Raw genomic sequence first — 22467 nt, 5'->3', positions numbered from 1 at the left:
CGGGGCATTGCCCTGGGGGTAATGCATTGCTGTGCCATGCCTGTGCCATGGTGCCACCCAGCAGCAAATGCAGTGCTGAAAGGTGGCAGCTCCAGCTTGTGTGGTGGTGACTCGTTGTGCTCACACCAAACCTTTCCAGAAAAATCCAGGAAAATTGTGGCGTCTCCTCTTGCCTTTCACCTTGAGAATTGAGATTTGACAAGATGAGCAGAGTGAAGGGTGTCACAGTCAGAGTTCCCTGGTCAGAGCATTGTGCCCCTGGGCATCCTGGGGGTACAGAGAGAGGGCACAGATGCCAGGCTGTGCCCTTCCTGCCAGGTAGCCATAGTGATGGACCCTTACAGATTGCCTCAGGTCAGCAGAATGGCTTCCCAGCCAGGCCAGCCACTTTCCACCACAGTGAGTATCGCCCCGCTCCTGCTCCCCCTGTGCCCCTCTGTGGTTGTGCCAAGCCAGGGTCAGGGGCAGCAGAGGATGAGCAGGGCCTGTGCCAGGCTGGCACTGATGCCACCACGTGTTGTGTTTTTGCAGACAGTACCACCAGCTGGACCGGGAGCCGCACGGCCGCCTACACGCCCAGCATCCCGCACCATCAGAACGGGCACCTGCAGCACCACCCGCCCATGCACCCCGGACATTACTGTGAGAGAACTTTGCTGTGCCCCCTGTCTGTGTGTCTGTGTGTGTCTGTGTGTCTGTGACAGAGCTGGGGGCTGGCTGGTGGCATCACTGCTGCCTGTGCTCTGCCCTCATGTCTGCCTGTGCTGTGCCCCCACGTCTGCCTGTGCTCTGCCATCACATCTGCCTGTGCTCTGCCCTCTTGGCACCCTCATGTCTGCCTGTGCTGTGCCCTCTTGGCACCCTCACATCTGCCTGTGCTCTGCCCTCTTGGCACCCTCATTTCCGCCTGTGCTCTGCCCTCACGTCTGCCTGTGCTCTGCCCCATCAGCACCCTCATTTCTGCTTGTGAACCCCTCACAGCCCCCTCACGTCTGCCTGTGCTCTGCCCCCACGTCTGCCTGTGCTCTGCCCCCATGTCTGCCTGTGCCCTGCCCCCTCAGCACCCTCATGTCTGCCTGTGCTCTGCCCTCTTGGCACCCTCCTGTCTGCCTGTGCTCTGCCCCCATGTCTGCCTGTGCTCTGCCCTCACGTCTGCCTGTGCTCTGCCCCATCAGCACCCTCATTTCCGCTTGTGAGCCCCTCACAGCCCCCTCATGTCTGCCTGTGCTCTGCCCTCACATCTGCCTGTGCTCTGCCTCCATGTCTGCCTGTGCTCTGCCCTCATGTCTGCCTGTGCTCTGCCCTCATGTCTGCCTGTGCTCTGCCCTCATGTCTGCCTGTGCTCTGCCCTCATGTCTGCCTGTGCTCTGCCCCCATGTCTGCCTGTGCTCTGCCCTCATGTCTGCCTGTGCTCTGCCCCCATGTCTGCCTGTGCTCTGCCCCCATGTCTGCCTGTGCTCTGCCCTCATGTCTGCCTGTGCTCTGCCCCCATGTCTGCCTGTGCTCTGCCCTCTCGGCACCCTCATGTCTGCCTGTGCTCTGCCCTCACGTCTGCCTGTGCTCTGCCCTCTTGGCACCCACATGTCTGCCTGTGCTCTGCCCTCTCAGCACCCTCATGTCTGACTGTGCTCTGCCCTCACGTCTGCCTGTGTTCTGCCCCCATGTCTGCCTGTGTTCTGCCCTCACGTCTGCCTGTGCTCTGCCCCCATGTCTGCCTGTGCTCTGCCCCCTCAGCACCCTCATTTCCGCCTGTGCTCTGCCCCCATGTCTGCCTGTGCTGTGCCCTCACGTCTGCCTGTGCTCTGCCCTCATGTCTGCCTGTGCTCTGCCCTCACTCCTGCCTGTGCTCTGCCCTCATGTCTGCCTGTGCTCTGCCCTCACATCTGCCTGTGCTCTGCCCCCAAGTCTGCCTGTGCTCTGCCCCCTCAGCACCCTCATTTCTGCTTGTGAACCCCTCACAGCCCCCTCGCTCCTGCCTGTGCTCTGCCCTCACGTCTGCCTGTGCTCTGCCCCCTCAGCACCCTCATGTCTGCCTGTGCTCTGCCCCCATGTCTGCCTGTGCTCTGCCCCCACGTCTGCCTGTGCTCTGCCCTCACGTCTGCCTGTGCTCTGCCCCCATGTCTTCCTGTGCTCTGCCCCCTCAGCACCCTCATTTCTGCTTGTGAACCCCTCACAGCCCCCTCGCTCCTGCCTGTGCTCTGCCCTCACGTCTGCCTGTGCTCTGCCCTCACTCCTGCCTGTGCTCTGCCCTCTCAGCACCCTCATTTCTGCTTGTGAGCCCCTCACAGCCCCCTCACGTCTGCCTGTGCTCCGCCCTCATGTCTGCCTGTGCTCTGCCCCCTCAGCACCCTCATTTCTGCCTGTGCTCTGCCCTCACGTCTGCCTGTGCTCTGCCCTCATGTCTGCCTGTGCTCTGCCCCCATGTCTGCCTGTGCTCTGCCCCCATGTCTGCCTGTGCTCTGCCCTCACGTCTGCCTGTGCTCTGCCCTCTTGTCACCCTCATTTCTGCTTGTGAACCCCTCACAGCCCCCTCACGTCTGCCTGTGCTCTGCCCCCATGTCTGCCTGTGCTCTGCCCCCATGTCTGCCTGTGCTCTGCCCCCTCAGCACCCTCATTTCTGCTTGTGAACCCCTCACAGCCCCCTCACTCCTGCCTGTGCTCTGCCCTCATGTCTGCCTGTGCTCTGCCCTCACGTCTGCCTGTGCTCTGCCCTCTTGTCACCCTCATTTCTGCTTGTGAACCCCTCACAGCCCCCTCGCTCCTGCCTGTGCTCTGCCCCCATGTCTGCCTGTGCTCTGCCCCCATGTCTGCCTGTGCTCTGTCTCCATGTCTGCCTGTGCTCTGCCCTCACGTCTGCCTGTGCTCTGCCCCCATGTCTGCCTGTGCTCTGTCTCCATGTCTGCCTGTGCTCTGCCCTCACGTCTGCCTGTGCTCTGCCCTCACGTCTGCCTGTGCTCTGCCCCCATGTCTGCCTGTGCTCTGCCCTCTTGGCACCCTCATGTCTGCCTGTGCTGTGCCCTCATGTCTGCCTGTGCTCTGCCCTCACATCTGCCTGTGCTCTGCCCCCTCAGCACCCTCACGTCTGTCTGTGCTCTGCCCTCATGTCTGCCTGTGCTCTGCCCTCTTGGCACGTCTGCCTGTGCTCTGCCCCCATGTCTGCCTGTGCTCTGCCCCCATGTCTGCCTGTGCTCGGCCCCCACTCCTGCCTGTGCTCTGCCCCCATGTCTGCCTGTGCTCTGCCGCCATGTCTGCCTGTGCTCTGCCCTCCTGCCTGTGCTCTGCCCTCTCAGCACCCTCATTTCTGCTTGTGAGCCCCTCACAGCCCCCTCGCTCCTGCCTGTGCTCTGCCCCCATGTCTGCCTGTGCTCTGCCCTCGCTCCTGCCTGTGCTCTGCCCTCACGTCTGCCTGTGCTCTGCCCCCATGTCTGCCTGTGCTGTGCCCCCATGTCTGCCTGTGCACCCTCACTCCTGCCTGTGCTCTGCCCCCTCAGCACCCTCATGTCTGCCTGTGCTCTGCCCCCTCAGCACCCTCATTTCTGCTTGTGAGCCCCTCACAGCCCCCTCGCTCCTGCCTGTGCTCTGCCCTCACGTCTGCCTGTGCTCTGCCCCCACGTCTGCCTGTGCTCTGCCCCCATGTCTGCCTGTGCTCTGCCCCCACGTCTGCCTGTGCTCTGCCCTCACGTCTGCCTGTGCTCTGCCCTCACGTCTGCCTGTGCTCTGCCCTCACGTCTGCCTGTGCTCTGCCCCCATGTCTGCCTGTGCTCTGCCCTCTTGGCACCCTCGCTCCTGCCTGTGCTCTGCCCTCACGTCTGCCTGTGCTCTGCCCTCACATCTGCCTGTGCTCTGCCCTCACATCTGCCTGTGCTCTGCCCCCATGTCTGCCTGTGCTCTGCCCCCTCAGCACCCTCATGTCTGCCTGTGCTCTGCCCCCATGTCTGCCTGTGCTCTGCCCTCACATCTGCCTGTGCTCTGCCCCCATATCTGCCTGTGCTCTGCCCTCTTGGCACCCTCATGTCTGCCTGTGCTCTGCCCCCTCAGCACCCTCATGTCTGCCTGTGCTCTGCCCCCATGTCTGCCTGTGCTCTGCCCCCTCAGCACCCTCATGTCTGCCTGTGCTCTGTCCCCATGTCTGCCTGTGCTCTGCCCTCATGTCTGCCTGTGCTCTGCCCTCTTGGCACGTCTGCCTGTGCTCTGCCCCCATGTCTGCCTGTGCTCTGCCCCCATGTCTGCCTGTGCTCGGCCCCCACTCCTGCCTGTGCTCTGCCGCCATGTCTGCCTGTGCTCTGCCCTCATGTCTGTGCTCTGCCCTCACATCTGCCTGTGCTCTGCCCTCATGTCTGCCTGTGCTCTGCCCCCATGTCTGCCTGTGCTCTGCCCTCTTGTCACCCTCATGTCTGCTTGTGAACCCCTCACAGCCCCCTCACTCCTGCCTGTGCTCTGCCCTCACGTCTGCCTGTGCTCTGCCCTCATGTCTGCCTGTGCTCTGCCCTCACATCTGCCTGTGCTCTGCCCCAGCTGTGCTGGCAGCTCGGAGCCAGCCCCAGGGGCTTGAAGAGCCGCAGGACTGTGTGTGCCACACTGGGCTGTGTGATCAGTGTGACACAGTGACTGTGTGTGCCACACTGAGTGTGATCGGTGTGACACAGTGACTGTGTGTGCCACACTGAGCTGTGATCGGTGTGTCACTGTGTCACACCAGGAAAGCTCAGTGTGCACACACAGTCACTGTGTCACACTGATCACACAGCTCAGTGTGGCACACACAGTCACTGTGTCACACCGATCACAGCCCGGTGTGGCACACACAGTCACTGTGTCACACCAGGAAAGCTCAGTGTGCACACACAGTCACTGTGTCACACCGATCACAGCCCAGTGTGGCACACACAGTCACTGTGTCACACCGATCACAGCTCAGTGTGGCACACACAGTCACTGTGTCACACCCAGCTCAGTGTGGCACACACAGTCACTGTGTCACACCGATCACACTCAGTGTGGCACACACAGTCACTGTGTCACACCCATCACACTCAGTGTGGCACCACCAGCTGTAAATGTTCTTCAGTGTGTGTGTGTGTGTGTCCAGAGTGGGTACCTGTGCCCGCTGGTGGTGCCACACCGAGCTTCTGCTGTTTCTGTTTTCTCCTCAAGGGCCAGTTCACAACGAGCTCGCATTCCAGCCTCCCATCTCCAACCATCCCGGTGAGTAGCGTGTCTGGGTGTGCCCAGGTGTGTCTGGGTGTGTCTGGGGGTGTGTCAGGGCGTGCCCAGGTGTGTCTGGTTGTGTCTGGGTGTGCCCGGGTGTGTCTGGTTGTGTCTGGGTGTGCCCAGGTGTGTCTGGTTGTGTGCCCAGGTGTGTCTGGGGGTGTGTCTGGTTGTGCCCAGGTGTGTCTGGTTGTGTCTGGGTGTGCCCAGGTGTGTCTGGTTGTGTGCCCAGGTGTGTCTGGGGGTGTGTCTGGGTGTGCCCAGGTGTGTCTGGTTGTGTCTGGGTGTGCCCAGGTGTGTCTGGGTGTGCCCAGGTGTGTCTGGGGGTGTGTCTGACTGTGCCCAGGTGTGTCTGGGGGTGTGTCTGGGTGTGCCCAGATGTGTCTGGGTGTGCCCAGGTGTGTCTGGGGGTGTGTCTGGGTGTGTCTGGTTGTGTCTGGGTGTGCCCAGGTGTGTCTGGGGCAGTGCCCAGGTGTGTCTGGGTGTGTGTCTGGCTGTGCCCAGGTGTGTCTGGTTGTGTCTGCGTGTGCCTGGGTGTGCCCAGGTGTGTCTGGGGCTGTGCCCAGGTGTGTCTGGGGCTGTGCCCAGGTGTGTCTGGGGGTGTGTCTGGGTGTGCCCAGGTGTGTCTGGGGCAGTGCCCAGGTGTGTCTGGGGCAGTGCCCAGGTGTGTCTGGGTGTGCCCCGGTGTGTCTGGCCGTGCCCAGGTGTGTCTGGGTGTGCCCAGGTGTGTCTGGGTGTGCCCAGGTGTGTCTGGGGCAGTGCCCAGGTGTGTCAGGCCGTGCCCAGGTGTGTCTGGTTGTGCCCAGGTGTGTCAGGGCCGTGCCCAGGTGTGTTTGGGGCTGTGCCCAGGTGTGTCAGGGTGTGCCCAGGTGTGTCTGGGTGTGCCCAGGTGTGTCAGGGTGTGCCCAGGTGTGTCTGGGGCTGTGCCCAGGTGTGTCTGGGGGTGTGTCTGGGGCTGTGCCCAGGTGTGTCTGACTGTACCCAGGTGTGTCAGGATGTTCCCAGGTGTGTCTGGGGCAGTGCCCAGGTGTGTCTGGGTGTGCCCATGTGCCCAGGTGTGTCTGGGGCTGTGCCCAGGTGTGTCTGGGTGTGCCCAGATGTGTCTGGCTGTGCCCAGGTGTGTCTGGGGATGTGCCCAGGTGTGTCTGGATGTGCCCAGGTGTGTCTGGGTGTGCCCAGGTGTGTCTGGGGCTGTCCCAGGTGTGTCTGGGGCAGTGCCCAGGTGTGTCTGGGCGTGCCCAGGTGTGTCTAGGGCAGTGCCCAGGTGTGTCTGGGCTGTCCCAGGTGTGTCTGGGTGTATATATATATAATATATACTGCATAATATATAATACATAATATATTATATGATTCTAATTATACTTATATAATTAATATATAATTATTTTAAGAGTATTTCATATTTATACAATATTTATTATACTTAATATAATAACTTAATACTTTTCATGATGATTCTAATATATCATAAAATAATACCATAACATCAGCCTTCAGAGACACAGAGACAGGATTCTCATCTCTGGGATACAGGCAGTCCGTGTGTCCTGCCGGTCTGTCTGTCCTGCATTGCTCTCCCACCTCCCTGTTTCCTGTTGTTTCTCACTGTTTTTGTGTATCATTGTGCAGCTCCAGAGTACTGGTGCTCCATCGCCTACTTCGAGATGGACGTGCAGGTCGGTGAGACCTTCAAGGTGCCCTCCAGCTGTCCCATTGTCACCGTGGATGGTTATGTGGATCCATCCGGCGGTGACCGGTTCTGCCTGGGTCAGCTGTCCAATGTGCACCGGACGGAGGCCATCGAGAGAGCGAGGTACCGGTGCTGCCTGTGTGCCCTGGGTGTGCCCTGGGTGTGCCCTGGGTGTGCATGAGTGTGTGTGTGTGTGTGCTGGGTGTGTGTGCATGTGTGCTGGGTGTGTGTGACCCTGGGTGTGCGTGAGTGTGGGTGTGTGCTGGGTGTGTGTGTGAGTGTGTGTGTGAGTGACCCTGGGTGTGCTGGGAATGTGTGAGTGAGTGTGTGTGGGTGTGTGTGTGTGTGTGTGTGAGTGACCCTGGGTGTGCGTGAGTGTGGGTGTGTGTGTGTGTGTGACCCTGGGTGTGCTGGGAATGTGTGGCTGTTTGTGTGAGTGATCCCAGTGTGCCCTGACTGTGCTGGGAATGTGTGTGTGTGTGTGAGTGATGCTGGGTGTGCATGAGTGTGTGTGTGTGACCCTGGGTGTACTGGGTGTGTGAGTGTGTGTGTCAGTGATCCCAGTGTGACCCTGGGTGTGCTGGGAATGTGTGTGTGTGTGTGTGTATGTGTGTGTGAGTGACCCTGGGTGTGTCCTGAGTGTGCTGGGAATGTGTTAGTGTGGGTGTGTGCTGGGTGTGTGTGTCAGTGATCCCAGTGTGACCCTGGGTGTGCTGTGTGTGCGTGAGTGTGTGTGTGTGTGTCTCTGTGTGTGTGAGTGTTTGTGTGTGTCAGTGATCCCAGTGTGCCCTGGGTGTGCTGTGTGTGTGTGTGTGTGTGTGTGTGTGTCTCTGTGTGTGTGAGTGTTTGTGTGTGTGTCGGTGATCCCAGTGTGCCCTGGGTGTGCTGTGTGTGCGTGAGTGTGTGTGTGTGCTGGGTGTGTGTGTGTGTGTGTGTCAGTGACCCCAGTGTGCCCTGGGTGTGCTGTGTGTGTGTGTGCTGGGTGTGTGTGAGTCTCTGTGTGTGTGAGTGTTTGTGTGTGTGTCAGTGATCCCAGTGTGCCCTGGGTGTGCTGTGTGTGCGTGAGTGTGTGTGTGTGCTGGGTGCAGGTCGGTGAGACCTTCAAGGTGCCCTCCAGCTGTCCCATTGTCACCGTGGATGGTTATGTGGATCCATCCGGCGGTGACCGGTTCTGCCTGGGTCAGCTGTCCAATGTTCACCGGACGGAGGCCATCGAGAGAGCGAGGTACCGGCGCTGTCTGTGTGGCCTGGGGTGTGGCGGGGGTCTGTGGGTGTGCACTGGGTGTGCCCTGGGTGTGTGTGAGTGTGGGTGTGTGCTGGGTGTGTGTGAGTGTGTGTGTGGGTGTGTGCTGGGTGTGTGTCGGGGTGTGTTTGTGAGTGTGTGTGTGTGAGTGTGCTGGGTGTGTGTCGGGGTGTGTGTGTGTGGGTGTGTGCTGGGTGTGTGTCGGGGTGTGTGTGTGTGTGTGTATGTGTGTGTGCTGGGTGTGTGTGTGCTGGGTGTGTGTGCTGGGTGTGTGTCAGTGATCCCAGTGTGCCCTGGGTGTGTTGTGTGTGCGTGTGTGTGTGTGCTGGGTGTGTGTGTGTGTGTGTGTGAGTGACCCCAGTGTGCCCTGAGTGTGCTGGGAATGTGTGTGTCTGTGTGTGTGTGTGTGTGAGTGTGTGTGTGTGCGTGACCCTGGGTGTGCGTGAGTGTGCTGGTGCTGGGTGTGCGTGTGTGTGTGTGCTGGGTGTGTGTCGGGGTGTGTGTGTGTGTGTGTGTGTGTGTCTCTGTGTGTGTGAGTGTTTGTGTGTGTGTCAGTGATCCCAGTGTGCCCTGGGTGTGCTGTGTGTGCGTGAGTGTGTGTGTGTGCTGGGTGCAGGTCGGTGAGACCTTCAAGGTGCCCTCCAGCTGTCCCATTGTCACCGTGGATGGTTATGTGGATCCATCCGGTGGTGACCGGTTCTGCCTGGGTCAGCTGTCCAATGTTCACCGGACGGAGGCCATCGAGAGAGCGAGGTACCGGTGCTGTCTGTGTGGCCTGGGGTGTGGTGGGGGTCTGTGGGTGTGCACTGGGTGTGCTGGGTGTGTGTTGGGGGGTGTGTGAGTGTGCGTGAGTGTGTGTGTGTGTGCTGGGTGTGTGTGTGTGCTGGGTGTGTGTTGAGGTGTGTGTGTGTGTGTGTGTGTGTGTGTGTGTGTGTGTCAGTGATCCCAGTGTGCCCTGGGTGTGTTGTGTGTGCGTGAGTGTGTGAGTGTGTGTGTGCTGGGTGTGTGTGTGTGTGTGAGTGACCCCAGTGTGCCCTGGGTGTGCTGTGTGTGCGTGAGTGGGTGTGTGTGCTGGGTGTGCATGAGTGTGTGTGTGTGCTGGGTGTGTGTCGGGGTGTGTGTGTGAGTGACCCTGGGTGTGCCCTGGGTGTGTATGTGTGTGTGTGCTGGGTGTGTGTGTGTGTCTGTGTGTGTGTGTGTCTGTGTGTGCGTGAACCCGGTGTGCTCTGGGTGTGCTGTGTGTGTGTCAGTGACCCCAGTGTGCCCTGGGTGTGCTGTGTGTGCGTGAGTGTGTGTGTGTGCTGGGTGTGTGTGTGAGTGTGTGTGTGTGCTGGGTGTGTGTGTGTGTCAGTGATCCCAGTGTGCCCTGGGTGTGCTGTGTGTGTGTGTGTGTGTGTGTGTGTGTGTCTCTGTGTGTGTGAGTGTGTGTGTGTGTGTCAGTGATCCCAGTGTGCCCTGGGTGTGCTGTGTGTGCGTGAGTGTGTGTGTGTGCTGGGTGTAGGTCGGTGAGACCTTCAAGGTGCCCTCCAGCTGTCCCATTGTCACCGTGGATGGTTATGTGGATCCATCCGGTGGTGACCGGTTCTGCCTGGGTCAGCTGTCCAATGTTCACCGGACGGAGGCCATCGAGAGAGCGAGGTACCGGTGCTGTCTGTGTGGCCTGGGGTGTGGCGGGGGTCTGTGGGTGTGCACTGGGTGTGCCCTGGGTGTGCCCTGGGTGTGTGTGTGTGTGAGTGTGCTGGGGGTGTGTGTGTGTGTGAGTGACCCCAGTGTGCCCTGGGTGTGCTGTTTGTGCGTGAGTGTGTGTGTGTGCTGGGTGTGTGTTGGGGTGTGTGTGTGAGTGTGCTGGGTGTGTGTGTGCTGGGTGTGTGTCGGGGTGTGTATGTGAGTGTGTGTGTGTGTGTGAGTGACCCTGGGTGTGCGTGAGTGTGTGTGTGTGCTGGGTGTGTGTGTGTGTGTGTGTGTGAGTGACCCTGGGTGTGCTGGGAATGTGTGAGTGAGTGTGTGTGTGTGTGTGTGTGACACTGGGTGTGCCCTGAGTCTTCCCTGGTGTATGTGAGTGTGTGTGTCAGTGATCCCAGTGTGCCCTGGGTGTGCTGGGAATGTGTGTGTGTGTGTGTGTGTGTGTGTGTGAGTGTTTGTGTGTGTGTCAGTGATCCCAGTGTGCCCTGGGTGTGGTGTGTGTGTGTGAGTGTGTGTGTGCGTGTGCGTGACCCTGGGTGTGCGTGAGTGTACTGGGTGTGTGTTGGTGGGTGTATATGTGTGAGTGACCCCAGTGTGCCCTGGGTGTACTGGGAATGTGTGAGTGTGTGTGTGAGTGTGCCCTGAATGTGCTGGGAATGTATGTGTGTGTGTGTGTGAGTGTGTGTGTGAGTGTGTGAGTGTGTGTGTGTGCTGGGTGTGTGTGTCAGTGACCCCAGTGTGCCCTGGGTGTGCTGTGTGTGTGTGCTGGGTGTGTGTGTGTCTCTGTGTGTGTGAGTGTTTGTGTGTGTGTCAGTGATCCCAGTGTGCCCTGGGTGTGCTGTGTGTGTGTGTGCTGAGTGTGTGTGTGTCTCTGTGTGTGTGCATGTGTGTGTGTGTGTGTGTCAGTGATCCCAGTGTGCCCTGGGTGTGCTGTGTGTGTGTGTGCTGGGTGTGTGTGTGTCTCTGTGTGTGTGAGTGTTTGTGTGTGTGTCAGTGATCCCAGTGTGCCCTGGGTGTGCTGTGTGTGCGTGAGTGTGTGTGTGTGCTGGGTGTAGGTCGGTGAGACCTTCAAGGTGCCCTCCAGCTGTCCCATTGTCACCGTGGATGGTTATGTGGATCCATCCGGCGGTGACCGGTTCTGCCTGGGTCAGCTGTCCAATGTGCACCGGACGGAGGCCATCGAGAGAGCGAGGTACCGGTGCTGTCTGTGTGCACTGGGTGTGCCCTGGGTGTGCTGTGTGTGCGTGAGTGTGTGTGTGTGTGTGTGTGTGTGTGAGTGTGTGTGTGTGTCTCTGTGTGTGTGAGTGTTTGTGTGTGTGTCAGTGACCCCAGTGTGCCCTGGGTGTGCTGTGTGTGCATGAGTGTGTGTGTGTGCTGGGTGTAGGTCGGTGAGACCTTCAAGGTGCCCTCCAGCTGTCCCATTGTCACCGTGGATGGTTATGTGGATCCATCCGGCGGTGACCGGTTCTGCCTGGGTCAGCTGTCCAATGTTCACCGGACGGAGGCCATCGAGAGAGCGAGGTACCGGTGCTGTCTGTGTGGCCTGGGGTGTGGCGGGGGTCTGTGGGTGTGCCCTGGGTGTGCCCTGGGTGTGCGTGAGTGTGTGTGTGTGTGTGTGAGTGACCCCAGTGTGCCCTGGGTGTGCGTGAGTGTGGGTGTGCTGGGTGTGTGTGTGTGTGTCAGTGACCCCAGTGTGCCCTGGGTGTGCTGTGTGTGCGTGTGTGTGTGTGCTGGGTGTGTGTCGGGGTGTGTGTGTGAGTGTGTGTGTGTGCTGGGTGTGTGCGTGAGTGTGTGTGTGTGTGTGTGTGTGTGTGTCAGTGATCCCAGTGTGCCCTGGGTGTGCTGTGTGTGCATGAGTGTGTGTTGGGTGTGTGTGTGCTGGGTGTGTGTGACCCTGGGGCTGTGTGTGTGTGTGTGCTGGGTGTGTGTTGGTGTGTGTGTGTGTGTGTGTGTGTGAGTGATGCTGGGTGTACGTGAGTGTGCTGGGTGTGCGTGAGTGTGGGTGTGTGCTGGGTGTGTGTCGGGGGGTGTGTGTGTGTGTGTGTCTGAGTGACCCTGGGTGTGCTGGGAATGTGTAAGTGTGTGTGTCTGTGTGTGTGTCTGTGTGTGTGTGTGTGTGTGTGTGTGTGTGTGTGTGCTGGGTGTGTGTGACCCTTGGTGTGCGTGAGTGTGGGTGTGTGCTGGGTGTGTGTGTGTGTGAGTGATCCCAGTGTGCCCTGGGTGTGTTGTGTGTGCGTGAGTGTGTGTGCTGGGTGTGTGTCGGGGTGTGTGTGTGAGTGTGTGAGTGCTGGGTGTGTGTGCCCTGGGTGTGCCCTGGGTGTGCATGAGTGTGAGTGTGTGTGTCAGTGATCCCAGTGTGATCCTGGGTGTACTGGGTGTGTGAGTGTCTGTGTGTGTGTGTGTGTGTGTGAGTGACCCTGGGTGTACTGGGTGTGTGAGTGTGTGTGTGTGTCAGGGTGTGTGTGTGAGTGTGTGTGTGCTGGGTGTGTGTGTGTCTCTGTGTGTGTGAGTGTGTGTGTGTGTGTCAGTGATCCCAGTGTGCCCTGGGTGTGCTGTGTGTGCGTGAGTGTGTGTGTGTGCTGGGTGTAGGTCGGTGAGACCTTCAAGGTGCCCTCCAGCTGTCCCATTGTCACCGTGGATGGTTATGTGGATCCATCCGGCGGTGACCGGTTCTGCCTGGGTCAGCTGTCCAATGTTCACCGGACGGAGGCCATCGAGAGAGCGAGGTACCGGTGCTGTCTGTGTGGCCTGGGGTGTGGCGGGGGTCTGTGGGTGTGCCCTGGGTGTGCGTGACCCTGGGTGTGCGTGAGTGTGTGTGTGTGTGTGCGTGACCCCAGTGTGCCCTGGGTGTGCTGGGTGTGTGTGTGCTGGGTGTGTGTGTCAGTGATCCCAGTGTGCCCTGGGTGTGCTGTGTGTGCGTGAGTGTGTGTGTGTGTGAGTGACCCTGGGTGTACTGGGTGTGTGAGTGTGTGTGTGTGTGTGCTGGGTGTGTGTGTGCTGGGTGTGTGTGTGTCTCTGTGTGTGTGTGTGTTTGTGTGTGTGTCAGTGATCCCAGTGTGCCCTGGGTGTGCTGTGTGTGTGTGTGCTGGGTGTGTGTGTGTCTCTGTGTGTGTGAGTGTTTGTGTGTGTGTCAGTGATCCCAGTGTGCCCTGGGTGTGCTGTGTGTGCGTGAGTGTGTGTGTGTGCTGGGTGTAGGTCGGTGAGACCTTCAAGGTGCCCTCCAGCTGTCCCATTGTCACCGTGGATGGTTATGTGGATCCATCCGGTGGTGACCGGTTCTGCCTGGGTCAGCTGTCCAATGTTCACCGGACGGAGGCCATCGAGAGAGCGAGGTACCGGTGCTGTCTGTGTGGCCTGGGGTGTGGCGGGGGTCTGTGGGTGTGCACTGGGTGTGCGTGAGTGTGGGTGTGTGTGTGCTGGGTGTGCGTGAGTGTGGGTGTGTGTGTGCTGGGTGTGCGTGAGTGTGGGTGTGTGCTGGGTGTGTGTCGGGGTGTGTGTGTGTGTGTGTGTGTGTGTCGGCGTGTGTGTGTGAGTGTGTGTGAGTGACCCTGGGTGTGCATGAGTGTGGGTGTGTGCTGGGTGTGTGTCGGGGTGTGTGTGTGTGTGTGTGTGTGAGTGACCCTGGATTTGCGTGAGTGTGCTGGGTGTGTGTTGGTGTATGTGTGTGTGTGAGTGACCCCAGTGTGCCCTGGGTGTGCTGGGAATGTGTGTGTGTGTGTGTGTGCGTGTGAGTGTGTGTGTGTGTGTGCCCTGGGTGTGCTGGGAACGTGTGTGTGTGTGTGTGTGTGTGTGAGTGACCCTGGGTGTACTGGGCGTGTGAGTGTGTGTGTGTGCTGGATGTGTGTCGGGGTGTGTGTGTGAGTGTGTGTGTGTGTGTGTGTTGGGGTGTGGGTGTGTGTCAGGGCTCTGCGTGTGTGCCCTGGGTGTGCCCTGGGTGTGCGTGAGTGTGGGTGTGTGTGTGTATGAGTGACCCTGGGTGGGCATGAGTGTGTGTGTGTGTGTGTGAGTGTGTGTGTGCTGGGTGTGTGTCGGGGTGTGTATGTGTGTGTGTTTGTGTGTGAGTGACCCTGGGTGTGCGTGAGTGTGCTGGGTGTGCGTATGTGTGTGTGCATGTGTGTGTGTGCTGGGTGTGCATGAGTGTGTGTGTGTGCTGGGTGTGTGTCGGTGTGTGTGTGTGTGTGTGTGCTGGGTGTGCCCTGAGTGTGCTGGAAATGTGTGTGTGTGAGTGTGTGTGTGTGCGTGACCTCAGTGTGCCCTGGGTGTACTGGGTGTGTGAGTGTGTGTGTGTGTGTGAGAATGACCCTGATTGTGCTGGGAATGTGAGAGTGTGTGTGTGTGTGAGTGTGTGTGCCCTGGGTGTGCTGGGTGTGCATGAGTGTGTGTGTCAGTGATCCCAGTGTGCCCTGGGTGTGCTGGGTGTGCGTGAGTGTGAGTGTGTGCTGGGTGTGTGCGTGAGTGTGTGTGTGTGTGTGTGTGTGTGTGTGTGTGACCCTGGGTGTACTGGGTGTGTGAGTGTGTGTGTGCTGGGTGTGTGTGTGCTGGGTGTGTGTCGGGGTGTGTGTGTGCTGGGTGTGTGTGACCCTGGGTGTGTGTGTGTGTGTGTGTGTGTGAGTGACCCTGGGTGTGCCCTGACTCTGCTGGGAATGTGTGAGTGTGTGTGTGTGTGTGTGTGTGTGTGCTGGGTGTGTTCACCTGTGCCTGTGGCTGCAGCCTGTGCTCACACCCATCCAGTGTTGCTGCATTGCCTGCATTCCCTGCACCGCCCCTCACACCCCATCCCCCACAATGTGTACAATGCATTCCCTGCATTGCCTGCATTCCCTGCATTGCCTGCATTCCCTGCATTGCCTGCATTGCCTGCATTCCCTGCACCGCCCCTCACACCCCATCCCCCACAATGTGTACAATGCATTCCCTGCATTCCCTGCATTCCCTGCATCGCCTGCATTCCCTGCCTTGCCCTCACACCCATCCCCCACAGGTTACACATCGGCAAGGGCGTGCAACTCGAGTGCAAGGGCGAGGGCGACGTTTGGGTGCGCTGCCTCAGCGACCACGCCGTGTTTGTGCAAAGTTATTACCTGGACCGCGAGGCCGGCCGGGCGCCCGGCGACGCCGTGCACAAAATTTATCCCAGCGCCTACATCAAGGTGAGTTATTTGCAAATAATGCACGCGTAGAAGTTATTGTAAATATTGAGTTATTGTAAATATTGAGTTATTGTAAGTATTGCACGCGTAGAAGTTATCGCGAATATTGCACGCGTAGAAGTTATGGTAAATATTGAGTTATCGTAAATATTGCACGCCAGAAGTTATCGCAAATATTGCACGCGTAGAAGTTATTGCAAATATTGAGTTATCGCAAATATTGCACACGTAGAAGTTATTGTAAATATTGCACGCGTAGACGTTATCGTAAATATTGAGTTATCGCAAATATTGCACACGTAGAAGTTATTGCAAATATTGAGTTATTGCAAATATTGCACGCGTAGAAGTTATTGTAAATATTGAGTTATTGTAAGTATTGCACGCGGAGAAGTTATCGCAAATATTGCACACGTAGAAGTTATTGTAAATATTGAGTTATTGCGAATATTGCACGCGTAGAAGTTATTGTAAATATTGAGTTATTGTAAATATTGAGTTATTGTAAATATTGCACGCGTAGAAGTTATCGCAAATATTGCACGCGTAGAAGTTATTGCAAATATTGAGTTATTGTAAATATTGCACGCGTAGAAGTTATCGCGAATATTGCACGTGTAGAAGTTATTGTAAATATTGAGTTATCGCAAATATCGCACGTGTAGAAGTTACTGCAAATATTGAGTTATCGCAAATATTGCACGCGTAGAAGTTATTGCAAATATTGAGTTATTGCAAATATTGCACGCGTAGAAGTTATCGCAAATATTGAGTTATTGTAAATATTGCACGCGTAGAAGTTATCGCAAATATTGCACACAGGTGTGCCATGCCATGCCATGCCAGGTGTGCCATGCCAGCTGTGCCATGCCAGAAGTTATTGTAAATATTGCACACATAGAAGTTATTGCAAATATTGCACACAGGTGTGCCATGCCATGCCATGCCAGGTGTGCCATGCCAGCTGTGCCATGCCAGAAGTTATCGCCAATATCGCACGCGTAGAAGTTATCGCAAATATTGCACACCAGGTGTGCCATGCCATGCCATGCCAGCTGTGCCATGCCAGAAGTTATCGCAAATATTGCACACAGGTGTGCCATGCCATGCCATGCCAGGTGTGCCATGCCAGCTGTGCCATGCCAGAAGTTATTGTAAATATTGAGTTATCGCAAATATTACACGCGTAGAAGTTATCGCAAATATTGCACACAGGTGTGCCATGCCATGCCATGCCATGCCATGCCATGCCAGGTGTGCCATGCCAGCTGTGCCATGCCAGAAGTTATCGCAAATATCGCACGCGTAGAAGTTATCGCAAATATTGCACACAGGTGTGCCATGCCATGCCATGCCAGGTGTGCCATGCCAGCTGTGCCATGCCAGAAGTTATCGCAAATATCGCACGCGTAGAAGTTATCGCAAATATCGCACACAGGTGTGCCATGCCATGCCATGCCAGGTGTGCCATGCCAGCTGTGCCATGCCAGAAGTTATTGTGAATATTGCACGCGTAGAAGTTATCGCAAATATTGCACACAGGTGTGCCATGCCATGCCATGCCAGGTGTGCCATGCCAGCTGTGCCATGCCAGAAGTTATTGCAAATATTGCACACAGGTGTGCCATGCCATGCCATGCCAGGTGTGCCATGCCAGCTGTGCCATGCCAGAAGTTATCGCAAATATTGCACGCGTAGAAGTTATCGCAAATATTGCACACAGGTGTGCCATGCCATGCCATGCCAGGTGTGCCATGCCAGCTGTGCCATGCCAGAAGTGATTGCAAATATTGCACGCGTAGAAGTTATTGCAAATATTGCACACAGGTGTGCCATGCCATGCCATGCCAGGTGTGCCATGCCAGCTGTGCCATGCCAGAAGTTATCGCAAATATTGCACACAGGTGTGCCATGCCATGCCATGCCAGGTGTGCCATGCCAGCTGTGCCATGCCAGAAGTTATTGCAAATATCGCACGCGTAGAAGTTATCGCAAATATTGCACACAGGTGTGCCATGCCATGCCATGCCAGGTGTGCCATGCCAGCTGTGCCATGCCAGAAGTTATCGCAAACATTGCACACAGGTGTGCCATGCCATGCCATGCCAGGTGTGCCATGCCAGCTGTGCCATGCCAGAAGTTATCGCCAATATCGCACGCGTAGAAGTTATCGCAAATATTGCACACAGGTGTGCCATGCCATGCCATGCCAGGTGTGCCATGCCAGCTGTGCCATGCCAGAAGTTATCGCGAATATTGCACACAGGTGTGCCATGCCATGCCATGCCAGGTGTGCCATGCCAGCTGTGCCATGCCAGAAGTTATCGCAAATATTGCACGCGTAGAAGTTATCGCAAATATTGCACACAGGTGTGCCATGCCATGCCATGCCAGGTGTGCCATGCCAGCTGTGCCATGCCAGAAGTTATCGCGAATATCGCACGCGTAGAAGTTATTGCAAATATTGCACACAGGTGTGCCATGCCATGCCATGTGTGCCATGCCAGCTGTGCCATGCCAGAAGTTATCGCAAATATCGCACGCGTAGAAGTTATCGCGAATATCGCACACAGGTGTGCCATGCCATGCCATGCCAGGTGTGCCATGCCAGCTGTGCCATGCCAGAAGTTATTGCAAATATTGCACACAGGTGTGCCATGCCATGCCATGCCAGCTGTGCCATGCCAGCTGTGCCATGCCAGAAGTTATTGTAAATATTGAGTTATTGCAAATATTGCACGCGTAGAAGTTACTGCAAATATTGCACACAGGTGTGCCATGCCATGCCATGCCAGCTGTGCCATGCCAGCTGTGCCATGCCATTTCCCGTTGCAGGTGTTCGACCTGCGGCAGTGCCACCGGCAGATGCAGCAGCAGGCGGCAACGGCGCAGGCGGCGGCAGCGGCGCAGGCGGCAGCGGTGGCGGGCAACATCCCGGGGCCCGGGTCCGTGGGTGGCATCGCGCCCGCCATCAGTGAGTGATGGGGTGGCACGGGGGCACTGGGGTGGCACACTGAGGTGGGACACTGGGGTGGCACAGGGACACAGGGCCCGGCTCCGTGGGCAGCATCGCCCCCGCCATCAGTGAGTGCTGGGGCACCGGGGTGGCACACTGGGGTGGCACAGGGACACTGGGGTGGCACAGGGACACTGGGATGGGACACTGTGGTGGCACTGGGGCACTGGGGTGGCACACTGGGGTGGGACACTGGGGTGGCACAGGCACACTGGGGTGGCACAGGGACACTGGGCTGGGCTCCGTGGGCGGCATCGCCCCCGCCATCAGTGAGTGCTGGGACACTGGGGTGGCACAATGGGGTGGCACACTGGGGTGGCACATTGAGGTGGGACACTGGGATGGCACAGGGACACTGGGGTGGGACACTGGGGTGGCACAGGGACACTGGGGTGGCACGGGGACACTGGGGTGGCACACTGAGGTGGCACACTGGGGTGGCACAGGGACACAGGGCCCGGCTCCGTGGGCAGCATCGCCCCTGCCATCAGTGAGTGCTGGGACACTGGGGTGGCACAGGGACACTGGGATGGGACACTGGGGTGGCACACTGGGGTGGGACAGGGACACTGGGGTGGCACAGGGATACTGGGGTGGCACACTGGGGTGGCACACTGGGGTGGCACAGGGACACTGGGATGGGCTCCGTGGGTGGCATCGCCCCCGCCATCAGTGAGTGCTGGGGTGGCACGGGGGCACTGGGGTGGCACAGGGACACTGGGCTGGCATAGGGACACTGGGGTGGCACACTGGGGTGGCACAGGGACACTGGGCTGGCACAGGGACACTGGGCTGGGGACACTGGGGTGGCACAGGGACACTGGGATGGCACAGGGACAGTGGGATGGCACACTGGGGTGGCACAGGGACACTGGGCTGGGACACTGGGGTGGCACAGGGACACTGGGGTGGCACAATGGGGTGGCACAGGGACACAGGGCTGGGCTCCGTGGGCGGCATCGCCCCCGCCATCAGTGAGTGCTGGGGCACTGGGGTGGCACAGGGACACTGGGATGGGACACTGGGGTGGCACAGGGACACTGGGGTGGCACAGGGACACTGGGGTGGCACACTGGGGTGGCACAGGGACACTGGGGTGGCACAGAGACACAGGGCAGGGACACTGGGGTGGCACAGGGACACTGGGGTGAGACAGGGACACTGGGATGGGGACACTGGGGTGGCACAGGGACACTGCGAGGGGACAGGCACACTGGGGTGGCACACTGGGGTGGCACAGGGACACTGGGGTGGCACACTGGGGTGACACAGGGACACTGGGGTGGCACAGGGACACTGGGGTGGGACACTGGGATGGCACAGGGACACTGGGGTGGCACACTGGGATGGCACAGGGACACTGGGCTGGGACACTGGGGTGGCACACTGGGGTGGGACACTGGGGTGGCACAGGGACACTGGGGTGGCACAGGGACAGTGGGATGGGGACACTGGGGTGGCACAGGGACACTGGGGTGGCACAGGGACACTGGGCGGGCAACATCCCCGGGCCTGGGTCCGTGGGTGGCATCGCGCCCGCCATCAGTGAGTGATGGGGTGGCACGGGGGCACTGGGGTGGCACAGGGACACTGGGGTGGGACACTGGGGTGGCACAGGGACACTGAGGTGGCACAGGGACACTGGGGTGGCACAGGGACACTGGGGTGGCACACTGAGGTGGGACACTGGGATGGCACAGGGATACTGGGATGGGACACTGGGGTGGGACACTGGGGTGGCACAGGGACACTGGGGTGGCACACTGAGGTGGGACACTGGGGTGGCACAGGGACACTGAGGTGGCACAGGGACACTGGGGTGGCACAGGGACACTGGGGTGGCACACTGAGGTGGGACACTGGGATGGCACAGGGATACTGGGATGGGACACTGGGGTGGGACACTGGGGTGGCACAGGGACACTGGGGTGGCACAGGGACACTGGGGTGGCACACTGGGGTGGCACAGGGACACTGAGGTGGCACAGGGGCACTGGGGTGGCACAGGGACACTGAGGTGGCACAGGGGCACTGGGGTGGCACACTGGGGTGGCACAGGGACACTGAGGTGGGACACTGGGGTGGCACAGGGACACAGGGCTGGGACACTGGGGTGGCACAGGGACACTGGGCTGGCACAGGGACACTGGGCTGGCACAGGGACACTGGGATGGCACAGGGACACTGGGGTGGGACTGGGACACTGGGGTGGCACAGGGACACAGGGCTGGGACACTGGGGTGGCACAGGGACACTGGGGTGGCACACTGAGGTGGCACATTGGGATGGCACAGGGACACTGGGATGGCACACCCACCCTCACCCTCCCCCTCCCCTGCCAGGCCTCTCCGCCGCCGCCGGCATCGGCGTGACAGGGCAGCAGGTGTGATGGCACAGCTGTGCCATGCCATGCCAGCTGTGCCATGCCATGCCATCTGTGCCACCCTCCCCTCCCCTGCCAGGCCTCTCCGCCGCCGCGGGCATCGGCGTGGACGACCTGCGCCGCCTGTGCATCCTGCGCATGAGCTTCGTCAAGGGCTGGGGCCCCGATTACCCGCGGCAGAGCATCAAGGAGACGCCATGTTGGATCGAGATCCACCTGCACCGGGCACTGCAGCTGCTGGACGAGGTGCTGCACACCATGCCCATCGCCGACCCGCAGCCGCTGGACTGAGTGGCATTTCCTGCATCGTTGCATTTCTCCTGGCCTCGCTCCTGGGTTTGGGTTCTTTCCGGTAAACGCCCCCGTAAAGACTTGGCAGCGTTGGGTTGGTTCTCAATGAAAGTCTCCCATTGAAACTCTCCCATTGAACAGCATTGGGTTGGTTCTCATTGAAACTCCCATTGAAACTCCCATTGAAACTCTCCCATTGAAACTCTCCCATTGAACAGCATTGGGTTGGTTCCCATTGAAACTCTCCCATTGAACAGCATTGGGTTGGTTCTCATTGAAACTCTCCCATTGAAACTCTCTCATTGAAACTCCCATTGAAACTCTCCCATTGAACAGCATTGGGTTGGTTCTCATTGAAACTCTCCCATTGAAACTCCCATTGAAACTCTCCCATTGAAACTCTCCCATTGAACAGCATTGGGTTGGTTCCCATTGAAACTCCCATTGAAACTCTCCCATTGAAACTCCCATTGAAACTCTCCCATTGAACAGCATTGGGTTGGTTCTCAATGAAACTCTCCCATTGAAACTCTCCCATTGAAACTCTCCCATTGAAACTCTCCCATTGAAACTCTCCCATTGAACAGCATTGGGTTGGTTCCCATTGAAACTCTCCCATTGAAACTCTCCCATTGAAACTCTCCCATTGAAACTCCCATTGAAACTCTCCCATTGAACAGCATTGGGTTGGTTCCCATTGAAACTCTCCCATTGAAACTCCCATTGAAACTCCCATTGAAACTCTCCCATTGAACAGCATTGGGTTGGTTCTCAATGAAACTCTCCCATTGAAACTCTCCCATTGAAACTCTCCCATTGAACAGCATTGGGTTGGTTCTCATTGAAACTCTCCCATTGAAACTCTCCCATTGAAACTCTCCCATTGAAACTCTCCCATTGAACAGCATTGGGTTGGTTCTCAATGAAAGTCTCCCATTGAAACTCCCATTGAAACTCTCCCATTGAAACAGATTGAAACTCTCTCCTTCCAACCTCACCCAGGAGCCTTTTGTATGCAGAATATATATTATATATATATTTATATCTGAGATTTTTTTCCTTCATTTACCTTGTAGCCATTGAAAAAATTCCCCCCTCCCAGCTGATTGGTGAGATTTTAGTAGTTAACAGAAAAATCTTCTGATTTTTATGATTTTGGTTGGCGATTTAAAGCGAGGGGATGGCACAAACCGTGTTGGCATCGCTCGGGAAATTCTTTAAAAATCCTGGATTTTTATTGAAAGAAATGCCATGCCAGCTGTGCCATGCCAGCTGTGCCAGCTGTGCCAGCTGTGTTTTTAAAAACACTAAAAGGAAATGGATGCGTTGAGGGTGGGCACTGGGTTGGAGGTGAAGTTGGCGCTGCTCTGCCAACCTGTGCCCGCCATGGGCACAGCTCTGCCAACCTGGGCTGTGGGGCACAGCTCTGCCACCCTGTGCCCACCATGGGCTGTGGGGCACAGCTCTGCCAACCTGGGCTGTGGGGCACCGCTCTGCCTCCCTGTGCCCACCATGGGCTGTGGGGCACCGCTCTGCCTCCCTGTGCCCACCATGGGCTGTGGGGCACAGCTCTGCCTCCCTGTGCCCACCATGGGCTGTGGGGCACAGCTCTGCCACCCTGTGCCTACCATGGGCTGTGGGGCACAGCTCTGCCAACCTGGGCTGTGGGGCACAGCTCTGCCTCCCTGTGCCCACCATGGGCTGTGGGGCACAGCTGTGCCCACCATGGGCTGTGGGGCACAGCTCTGCCCCCCTGTGCCCACCATGGGCTGTGGGGCACAGCTCTGCCACCCTGTGCCCACC

At 58.1% G+C, this 22467-nt stretch overlaps 1 protein-coding gene and 1 long non-coding RNA gene across 3 annotated transcripts in view; both read left to right on the top strand.

Annotated features, from left to right (window-relative positions):
* LOC141726849 (mothers against decapentaplegic homolog 4-like) overlaps positions 1–22467 on the top strand; it is a 31256-nt gene extending 8789 nt beyond the window's left edge. Inside the window, exons 5-11 of one of the 2 annotated variants that reach the window (XM_074531960.1) lie at positions 286–399; positions 532–642; positions 5155–5205; positions 6838–7021; positions 14806–14974; positions 17810–17948; positions 20453–22467. In XM_074531960.1, coding sequence (XP_074388061.1) covers positions 286–399; positions 532–642; positions 5155–5205; positions 6838–7021; positions 14806–14974; positions 17810–17948; positions 20453–20664 — 980 coding nt within the window. In that variant the 3' untranslated portion in view covers positions 20665–22467. The remainder of the gene's footprint in view (positions 1–285; positions 400–531; positions 643–5154; positions 5206–6837; positions 7022–14805; positions 14975–17809; positions 17949–20452) is intronic. The other variant, XM_074531962.1, reaches the window with a different exon arrangement.
* LOC141726852 (uncharacterized) lies at positions 15670–17801 on the top strand. The gene is made up of 3 exons (XR_012577814.1): positions 15670–16092; positions 16229–17448; positions 17548–17801. It is a non-coding gene; the product is annotated as an uncharacterized LOC141726852 (long non-coding RNA).

The sequence above is a fragment of the Zonotrichia albicollis genome, chromosome W (assembly GCF_047830755.1).
Source record: "Zonotrichia albicollis isolate bZonAlb1 chromosome W, bZonAlb1.hap1, whole genome shotgun sequence".
In the NCBI taxonomy this organism is placed as follows: domain Eukaryota; kingdom Metazoa; phylum Chordata; class Aves; order Passeriformes; family Passerellidae; genus Zonotrichia; species Zonotrichia albicollis.
Note: the sequence above shows the minus strand (reverse complement) of the source record. Positions and strands in the feature narration are given on the sequence as shown.